Source organism: Benincasa hispida, chromosome 1 (genome assembly GCF_009727055.1).
Source record: "Benincasa hispida cultivar B227 chromosome 1, ASM972705v1, whole genome shotgun sequence".
NCBI lineage: Eukaryota > Viridiplantae > Streptophyta > Magnoliopsida > Cucurbitales > Cucurbitaceae > Benincasa > Benincasa hispida.
Genome location: NC_052349.1, coordinates 29,312,353 through 29,323,299, shown reverse-complemented (window position 1 = coordinate 29,323,299; position 10,947 = coordinate 29,312,353). Strand labels below are relative to the sequence as shown.

The 10,947-nt window shown below is 35.5% G+C and overlaps 1 protein-coding gene across 1 annotated transcript; it reads right to left on the bottom strand.

Annotated features, from left to right (window-relative positions):
• Window positions 1–501: 501 nt before the first annotated feature.
• On the bottom strand, window positions 502–2,247 carry LOC120087262 (ethylene-responsive transcription factor CRF4-like). Its single transcript, XM_039044208.1, has one exon. The coding sequence runs from the start codon at window positions 1,771–1,773 to the stop codon at window positions 793–795; it is 981 nt and encodes a 326-aa protein (XP_038900136.1). The 5' UTR covers window positions 1,774–2,247; the 3' UTR covers window positions 502–792.
• Between the last annotated feature and the right edge of the window lie 8,700 nt (window positions 2,248–10,947).

Sequence of the window (10,947 nt, the reverse complement as noted above, 5' to 3'; positions counted from 1 at the left end):
TCAAAAAAAGAAGATTTGAAAAATGATGAAAAATGACATAGAGAAAGAGGAAGACAGCCACTTTGTCTAAGTTGACATTTTCTTCCTCTATCATTGACACTTGGTGGATTACCATTAATCACTCCTAATCACACCAAATTATTTTAAACTAATCCCCCATTTATTTCCTTTCCAATTCCAATATTATTTATTTATTTATCATACATCATTTTTATATTTTTGACCTCAAACATCTTCAGTCTCCATGCACAAGAAAATTGTTACTACTATTATTTTAAAAGAAATATATATTCTCGTCAAATATCTAAATTCCTTTCAACTATTTAATGACCCTTTAAGAAAGGTAGAGATTCTTTTAACTCTTTAGCCACATTCATCCATGTTCTAATTAGTTTATTTGAGAACAAAATTAGTAATTTTTATTTTTAGGTTATGTATTTAAATTGTGCTATAAACAGATGAAACAAGAGAGAAAATTGGAGATATATAATTATACAAAGCTCTTCCACATTATACACTCTTAAATGACAAAGCCTAATTATTGCCTTGATTAAAATTAAAAAAGGATGTTAAAAAAAAAAAAAGAATAAATATATCTAGCAAAACTGGTCCACTCAACTTCCCAGAATATGTAAAATAGGTAAGGAAAAGTATACCCAAAAAAAAAAAAAAAAAGCTAAAGTCGCAAAAATTGCCGTTTTTTGAGAAATGCGACATGGAAAACAAAATTCCGCCGACATAACGGTGGAGGCAGCGGTGGTCAGCCGTCGCCGGCACCCGGTACTCCGCTGCTTACAGAACCACCAAAGGGTCCGATCCCATCAAAATATCTTGGAAATAGTCATCGCCTCCTTGGCTGATCGAAGAGGACAACAATGGCGACCCAAAATCTTCAGGCAAATTAGTGAAAATCTCACTGAAATCTTCGTTCCATATGCTGTCTTCGAAGAACAGCGGCTGGTCGTCCAAGAAGATCGGTGATTCGGGGCTTGGAAATTTGAAGTCATAGTCGAATCTGGGGAACTCGGTGTGGAACTCCTCAGAGAAAGAAGTTTCGCCTTGACATTCGTGAAACTGATCATCGGTGAACGGCGCCGGCGGATTCTGCACCTCGTCTGACTTTGGGGGTTTTTCGGATTCTTCTGGCGACGGCGTTCTGAAGTGGAGAACCGAAGTCGGTGATGATAAATTGTGAGACTCTTCACAGGAATCGTAATAGGAACCGGAAACAGAGGGGATATTAGCCATCTCAACTTCCTTCTCCGGCATCGACACCGGCGGAGGCGTTGCAAAGTTCGTCAAAGCATCCGGTCCACGGAGCTGAATGGCAGCGTTATCATAAACCATCGCAGCTTCCTCCGCCGTGTCGTAAGTCCCAAGCCAGAGCCGTACACGACGAGCCGGATCCCTAATCTCCGCCGCCCATTTTCCCCACGGCCGCTGCCGTACACCACGAAATTTCTTCCCATTCATAGGAGGAGCCACCTTCCCCTGGCGCTGGAAGTCAGAACGCTCACCGGCAGGCCTCTTCCGACAACTGGGTAAAAGATTATTTCGACAGCCACTTTGGATTTTGATCTCATTGATGTATTTCTTCACTCTCTGTCTCTCGAAATAATCATCTTCATCGCTGGACGAATCCGTGGCATCAGGGTCCGTTACCGAAATCCGTACGACTCTACTTTCGGAGTGGTGATGCTTTTTGGCGGAAAATTTGTTGGTGAAGTTACGGTGCTCTGTGAATTTAACAGGGGAAAACAGAGTATCCTCCATGGCAGATTCAGCATCAAACTCTGGAATCAATGGGGATTTTATAGAATGATATAGAAGGAGGAAAATAGTGAAAAGGGTAAGTCAAAAAAACAGACAGTTTTTCGTATTTTGGATTCACACTGAGGAAAAAGAAAACCAAAAACGCCACAGTGAGGAACACGCTTGCTCCGACTCTTTTTCAGTCCTGTTGTGTAGGGCTGATGAGAATGGGTGGGATTATTTTCTGGTGGAAATCTGAGAAGGGTTTAAGGGGATGATGAAGAAGAAGAGTTTTTGGGAGTGTGAGAGTTTGTGAAGAAGAAGAAGGATTGTATGAGTATTTATTGAGAAAGAGAGAGAGAAAGGGAAAGTACTGTTACTGTTAGAGTGTTGGGCAGAAGGAAAAGAAAGTGATATCTCATTCTCATAAAACCACCATAGCAATGGAATCCAAACACACTGAAATCCCTGTTTTATAGGATCCCAACACCCCAATTTGGCAACTCTACATTTCTAACCCCTTTATTCCCATTCCCATTCCCACCGTATTCTTTTTACCCTATTTTTTCCATTATAAATCTTTTCCATAACTCACTCATCATCATCATCTAATCTAATATAATATTAAATTTATTTTTACCCATCTAAATAACCTCGATCATAATTCACATTACTTTAATCTCTTATCTTTATAATTTTCAATCCATGATTTGAAATCACTATCAATTTCATAGGATTATTATAAGCAAATCTCATCGAACAATTTTTAACATAGTTACTATTTTGAATTAGAAGAAATTATTCATTTTTTTTTAAGTATAATAGTTGAGTCACACTTGTTTTGATAGAAAATTTTAGAAGGATTACGTGAAATAAAGGGGTAAAGTAGGTATTATGATTTGAAAAATGGCAGGGTGTTTGCTAAAAGGAGTGGGATTTCTTCTTCCACTAATTATTTTGACCGGAGGTGGGGTGGGTGTGGGTGAAGGGTGAAGTGAAATAAGATAGGAGAAGAAAGGGTAAAAAGGTAAAATGGGAGTGTAGGTCGGTTAAGAAGGGAGGGAAAGATTCCGGTGATTACACAGTCCCGGCCGCCGCATCTCAATGGTCGACGGAGGTTGTGACACGTAAGTAATAAGTGGGCCCCAGAAAGAGACACGGCCCAATTGGACAACATCATATAGGGTGGTGACTCAGCAAGTGAGTCATCTCGAGTTTCGTGGTGCCAGTCACGTGACCCCCAAGATACCCGCCACCCGGTCCAGTTGTTTAATTAATCGGTCAAAATTTTTGACTCCTTTTTAAATAAAATTTAAATTAATTTTTCTTTTCTTTTCTTTCTTTTTTTTTTAAAAAAAATATTAACGCACAAATAAAATATCTTTCACTGTTAAACAGTACACTTTGTCCCCTCACTTACTCCTTAAATTACCCATTAATCCCCCACCGTAATAACGGGAAAACAAAATCCTTTTTTATATTAAATCTAATTATACACAGGCCTTTTTTAACGAAATTTCCTTTTTTTTTTAACTTCTTTTTAATTATATATATATATATATATATATTCAAATTTCAAAATGATGAGACTACCCATCTCTGTCTCTACCGGGGCGTCACTTTCCTAAATTATAAATTACTTCTAACTAAATTTATAGTATTTAAATATATTTATGTTGTCAAATTTATATATTTTTTAAGAAAAATATGTTTCTTTTCTATTCTAGCCGCTTACTTATGTTTTATCTCAAAAAAAAAAAAAATAAATAAATAAATAAAACCTCGCTTACGTTTTTATAAAACATTTGCATATATAGCTTGGTAGAAATAATAATAATAGACCATTAAAAATGAGATTTCAACAATTATTTTGATCCGCTTGCAAAATTTTACTCAAATTTCATATAAAATTGTAGCTTCATAAAGGGAGAAAAAATTATGGACTTATTTGAAAGTTCCATTCGAATCAAATTTGTAAAGTCAAAATTAATAGTCACTAATTTAAAAGTTATTATAACATTTTTACTAAAAATAAAAAAGGAGTTGGTAAGACAGTTATTGTTATTGACAAATATATTTAGGGTTGGAAAAAAAAAAAAAAAAAAAAAAGAGGCAAGGGATGATGAAGAATCAAGCTGTTTGAAATAAAAAAATAACGTTCCAAAATCAATAATTATGGGATTAACTTAAAAGGAAATATTTCCTTTTTCTTACAATATCGAATAATACGTAATCAATAGTGATCTCATTTTCTTTATAGGACTTCTTCTCATTTATAATTCTGTTTAATTTACGAAACTCATAAATTAATTATTGTTTTTTCAAAAAAAGAAAAAAAGAAAACATGTTTTTTAAAATTCACGTGAAGCAGTAGCGCGTACTTGTACGCCCAAATAGTTTTCACGTCGTCTCAACGTCCTCACCTCTCTTCTTAATTTCATTTTTTTTATCCTTATAACCATTAGGGCGGTAGAAATTAAAAATTTATGTTAAAAACTCAAGTGGCATCATATTTATACTATCAATTGAGACGAGAGGTTTGATTCTCTCACCTTCCATATTTAATTCAATACCTTCTAAAAAAGAATTAGAAATGTATATTCACTTTTTGTATGGTATCAATTTCAATTGCTTAAAAGTTTCTTAGTTCATTATTTTTGCGTAGTCCAACTTATTATTCAACTATAATTTGTCATGTTAGAGTGAGTGTAACTTAGTGGTAATTGGTATGATCTTCCTCCCTAGAAGTTGATGGCACGATTCTCATTCATGTCACAAAGGGCATGATTTTGATACTTTTCTTTAGTCAAAGTATAACTTTATATGATATTTTGATCACATGATGACCTAAATTGAGTAAAATGAGCAAACACATGTTTTTCAAGTGTTTGAAATTGATTTAGAGTGATTTGGACTGATTTTATGGGCTTTTATTGAAGTTTTTGACTGTTTTGCAGAAATCTGTCTTAATACACCCACATTGTTTAATGTGCCTAGACGATGCGACAACATAACTTTGATTTTTCAGATTTGTGCCTACTCATCCAAGTTGTTATTTCTCAACCAAAGTTGTTATCCATTGCTTAAAATACTAGGTAAACACTCAGAATATAAAATTGGTCGTTCTTAAATCAATTTTGGCCTATAAAAGGATGGGAAACTTCTCTTTCCAACGAACCACAACCCATCCACAAAATTTAACCCTCCTTGGACTTTCACCCTTCCTAATCATAGAACTTCAAGAATGAAAGTCCTTTGAAGTTTGAGAGCTTTAGGTCATCCCTACTTTGTAAAAACGTGTGGAGTGATAGGGTTCATCCTTGAGAAAGGATAATCACTCTAGGAAAAGATTAGGAGAGTGGGAGATTGCTTCAAGGGACCATTATATTGTATTTTCCTATATAATTAGTTCATTTATGCACTTCAATATTTGTTTCTTATTTTCATTCATTTATTTTGTAATCATGATTTATGATCCAATGAAATCCATTCATTCGTTCTTAATCATGAGCTAAATTTTCTAAGTTGTTCAGTTATGTGAATACCCTGGGGCTTTATGACTTGATTAATGCTTATGCTTTATACCTCTTTAACTTGTGCAATTCCTTTGTTGAGTTTATAGAAAAATATTGTTAAGTTAAACTAAACTTAATTTAGCAATCTAGTGGAATCTTAATGCTCAGAAGGTTAGTATATAAACTAATGTCATAAAGGGATATGGGACTAAGAGCCTAGAAATAGAATTGTCACGTCACCTTAAAAATAAGGGACACCATAAGATAAAGAAAATTGCAAGTGAATTAATTTAAGATCTAGCTTGTAAGGACATAACTTTCTTATATCTTTAGGAACAAAAAGATTAATAAACAAAAATAAAAAGTAAAATTTAATTGTTGGCTTTTTTATTTAAAATAAAACTAAAACAATAAAATAGTTAATTAATTAAATTGATTAAGTAAATAACAACTAAAATTTTAAAAGAAGTGTATGGTTAAAGGGTCAAGTGTTAGATGTGTTGGTATTGTTTATTGCAAATAAGTGGCTAGTGGATTTAATGATTGGATATTAGAAATAAATTGAAAACAATCCTTCAAGCGTATCACATCAGATTATTTTTCATTATCCCAACGTTCTCAATCACTCCTTCCCTTCTGTTTTATTCATTTTTCGAGCAATCCAATTTAAAGATGTGTGTTTCGGTCGATAACGGTGTATTTTCAATCGAATTTTCTTTTTTGGGTTGTTTTATCCTAGGGACAACGTGACAGTATCATTGGTCTGCTTGCACATTTGGGCAGAGACATGAAACGTCTTAAAGAGAGCAACATCTACGACTCAGCCTGTAACGAGCTTTTATTTTGCAGGCTCCGTTCTTTGTCCGATCGCTGGTTCCTGACCATTCACTACTGTTCCGTCTCACCGTCAGGGTGTTGCCATATCCAGCAATTTTAAGACTGATTCATCTGCCAATCTGTAATGGCCCTCACTAGCAACAACAACATTATGACATCCGACTCAACCGTCCATTCCGGTTCGAAGGAGAAAACTTCAAACGGTGGAAGAAAAATATGCTATTTTTTTCTTACCTCAAGAAAGTTGTTAGCGGTTATACCAGGATAATTCAATCGTCTCGTTAGAAGATCCAACTGAACAACAGATAAAAGAAGCTGATGACTAGGAGAAGAAGGATTTTCTATGTAAGAACTTTATTTTAAATGCTTTGACTGATGATCTATATAACTACTACAACTCAATGTAGACAATAAAGAAGGTATGGGATGCCCTACAAAAGAAGTACGACATCGAGGAGGCCAAGTCGAAGAAATATGTTGTCAGCCGTTATCCCAAGTTCCAGATGACAGATGACAAATCTGTGGAGGCCTAGTCTCATGAACTGCAGAAGATAGCCTATAAGATAATAACTGAAGGTATGCCTCTAGACAAACAATTCTAAGTTGCTGTTATTATCGTTAAATTGCCCCCTTTGTGGAAGGATTTTAAGAATACATTAAGGCGTTTTCCTTGGAGAGTCTTATCACCCGACTAAGGATTGAGGAGGAAGCCCAGAAGCAGGACCAGAGGGTGGAGATGAACGCCATACCTGGGAGATTCGCCTCTATAGTGTAAAACCTGACAAAAAATCAAAGGGGGCAGAGAGGAAAGGTCAAAACTATGGTTCCAGCAACTAGAACCAACAGAAAAATTTGAAACCCCCTTCAGGAGAAACAATACAGTTCCTTTGCTTTAATCGTAATAAACCTGATCTCATGGCTAGGAACTATAAGAATATGTGTCATCCTACTGGTCAGGAAAACTTGACAGAAGAACCGTTAGTTGACATGATTATAGAAGTAAATGTGATCGGTGGTTCTGAGGGGTGGTGGATAGACACTGGCGTGTGTTTGTTACGACCTTAGTCTTTTAAACATCTATACTGATACTAAGGATAAGAATATTTTTTGGGGGATCACCACTCTACGAAAGTTGCTGGAATCGGCAAGGTGGAGCTGAAGTTTACCTCCAGGAAGACCCTAACATTGAAGGACATCCTGCATAATCTGAAGACAAGAAAGAACTTAGTATCAGGCTATCTCCTCAACAAGGTCGGATTTACTCAAACCACAAGGGTAGATTATATACCCTCACTAAGAATAATGTACTCGTAGGGAAAGGTTATGGAATCGAGGGAATGTTCAAATTAAATTTAGACCTTAATAAAATGAAATCTTCTGTGTATATGTTGTGTTCTATGAATGTTTGGCATGCTAGATTGTGTCATATTAATAAGAAATTAATTAGTAACATGATTAGGCTGGAAATGATACCTAAGTTATCCATGGATGAATTTGATAAATGTGAATATTGTAGTCATGCTAAAGTTACTAAAACTCCGTATAAATCTATACTTGGGATTTCTGAGCCTTTAGATTTAATTCATCCTGATATATGTGAATTTGATGGTATCTTGACTAGGAACAATAAAATATTTTATTACTTTTATTGATGACTACTCTGATTTTACTTTTGTATATTTGCTGAAAAACAAAAGTGATGTGTTTGATGCCATCAAATTGTTTATATCTGAAGTAGAAAATCAATTTAATAGAAAGGTTAAAAGACTTCGAAGTGATAGGGGAACTCAGTACGACTTAGACAACTTCAATGAGTTATTTAACTCACATGGAATAATACACGAAAAGACTGCACCCTACTCTCCTGAAATGAACAGAAAAGTCGAAAGGAAAAATAGAACTTTAGTTGAGCTAGTAGTTGCTATTTTACTAAGTTCAGGTGTCGTGTCTTATTGATGGGGTGAAATCATTCTTACCGTATATTATGTCCTAAATAGAATCCCAAAGTCTAAAAACATATCTTCACCCTACACAACCCTCGAGAATAAAAAACCAAACCTGTCATATTTTAGAACATGGGGTTGTCTAGCCTATGTAAGGATTCCAAACTCGAAAAGAAGAAAGCTAGCCAGTAGAGCCTATGAATATGTCTTTATAGGTTATACCATAAATAGTAAAGTCTATAGGTTCTATGATAGTAAACCAAGTTATCATTGAGTCAAATGATGTCGACTTCTTAGGATAGATTTCCTTTTAAATCGAGAAATAGTGGATCCAATAGATTTCCTTTTAAATTGAGAAATAGTGGGGATTCGGGATCCAATAGTCTAACCCTAGTTAGAAATCCTACCTCTACAGAGGAAACCGACCTAGAACCTAGAATAAGTAACAGAGCTAGAACGCCCAAGAATTTCGGAGTTGACTTTCATACCTATAAGGTAGAAGAAGATCCCAAAGATCTAAAAGCTGCCTTGTCCTCTGTAAATGCCAACTTATAGCAAGAAGCCATAAATGATGAGATGGACTCTCTTGAGGCAAATGAGACTTGGCACTTAGTAGATCTACCTTCAAGTTACAAGGCAATGAGGTGCAAATGGATCTTAAAGATAAAACTTAGACCTAATGGAACAGTAGACAAGTTTAAAGCCATGTTAGTGGTAAAGGGCTTTAGACAAAGAGAAAACATAGACTTTTTTGACACTTTCTCTCATGTCACTAGAGTTACCTCAACCCGTGTCCTGTTCTCTCTCGATGCCATTTATAACCTCGTAGTATATCATGTGTATATATGTAGATGATTTGTTAATTTTTGGGTCAAACTTGCATGTCATAAATGATGTGAAATCTACATTGAGTGCAAACTTCAACATGAAAAACTTAGGAGAAGCAATAGGTATAAAAGTGACTAGGTCTGAAAAGGGAATTTCTTTAGAACAATCTCATTATGTATAAAAAGTTCTAAAGAAATATAATTACTTTGGATGTAAACTAGCATGTATACCTTATGACCTTAGTGTTAAGTTGTTTAAGAACACTGGTGATAGTGTTAATCAATCTGAGTATACGAGCATTATAGGCAGTCTTAGATACGTTGTTGATTGCACTAGGTTTGACATAGCTTGTGCTGTAGGACTACTTTGTAGGTTTACAAACAGACCTATTGCATTGAATGCTATAGAAAGGGTTATGAGGTACTTGAAGAAAACCCAAAACCTAGGATTACATTATCAAAAGTTTCCCGCTGTCCCGGAAGGATTTAGCGATGCTGACTGGAACTCCCTCTCAGATGGTTCAAAGACTACAAGTGGCTATATCTTTAATATAGCAGGCGGAACTGTCTCTTGGAAGTCCAAGAAACAAACTATTTTAGCTCAATCTACGATGGAGTAAAAAATGATAGCACTAGTGACAGCTAGTTAAAAAGCATGTTGGCTTAGAAGTCTACTATCGGAGATTCCCCTATGGAAAAAGTCGATACCAGTCATATTGATCCATTGCAATAGTACTGCAATAATCACAAAAGTTTAGAACCGTTATTACAATAGAAAGAGATGAAAAATACGCCATAAAAACAATACCATTAGAGAGTTTTTCACTACTGTGAAGTTAGAGTAGATTATATACGAACTGATGAAAATTTGGCAAATGCTTTGATGAAAGGACTAACCAGAGAGAATATTTTTAGAACCTCGGAAAGGATGTGAATCATGCCTATAGAAAGATGAATCACTGTGAGGAAAACCAACCTATAGACTAGAGATCTAAAGAAACAGGTTCAACGGGTAATAACTGATCACAAGTGATATGTAGTGAATCATGCTAAAACAATCATAGGGTTCCATTCCTATGAATTAGAGTCTGAGCATGATATCTTGAAGCGTAAGAGATGTTGAACTCAATTCTTAATGAGATCTACACTTAATGTCAAATGGGGTACCTAACTACAGGAGTACTCTAGATAGACTAATGTGGAAGTGGGGGTCGCTTCCTGTGGAGTTTTTTGATAAAACTCTCTAGAGCATTCACTAAACCAGGATACACATGCGAGGCATTAAAGCACGGACTTTCAAACTACACCCTGGTGACATTGTGCATGAGATGTTGTTAGAGATAGAGTTCAAAACCAAGTCTTACTCAAGTATGTTCTAAATCATCTACACTACGTAAAGATTCAAGTCGTAAGACACCTTTGCCTATGCACAGTGTTGTATAGACTGAAACTGCTCGATAAAAATATTTTTCTTATTGTTTTTAAATTTTGAAGTGGGGGATAGTTGGCGAAAATTGAGTTTTTAAAAAAAGTTGGCTTTTGAATCCCACATTGGTTAAGTTGAAGAATGCATTCTCCTTTTTATACTCCCAAGTTGGACCTTGGGTTTGGGCCTAAGGGTACCCATGTTTTAGAGGGAGTGAGAAGATAAACCTATGTGGGTACGGTGGAAGTCTCACACGCATGCCATCCCCGTCTGGATGGGCGTGCGTGCATTTTTTTTTAAAAAAAATATCATTTTATAATATATTTTTTTAATAATTTATCAATAATTTTCCTTCTTAAATGGAGTTGGTCTTCAACCGTTGTCACGTCACCTGTGTCGATCCACGCGCACATTCGATGGCTGCCTACACTTCCCTCTCCGACAGTTGGGTTTCGAGCCTTATAAGAGGTGCAACCCTTTAAGCGTTTCACGACAGATCATTTTTCATTCTCCCAACGCTCTCAATCCTGCTCTTAATCACTCACTTCTTCTGTTTTTTTTTTTTTTTCGTTTTTTGAGTAATCCAGTCTGAAGGTGTGTGTTCTAGTCAGTAACGGTGCATTTCCGATCAAGTTTTCTTTGTTAGG

Coding starts and splice junctions, on each gene's coding strand:
- LOC120087262 (XM_039044208.1), bottom strand. CDS start 1,773: ATGGAGGATACTCTGTTTTCCCCTGTTAAATTCACAGAGCACCGTAAC.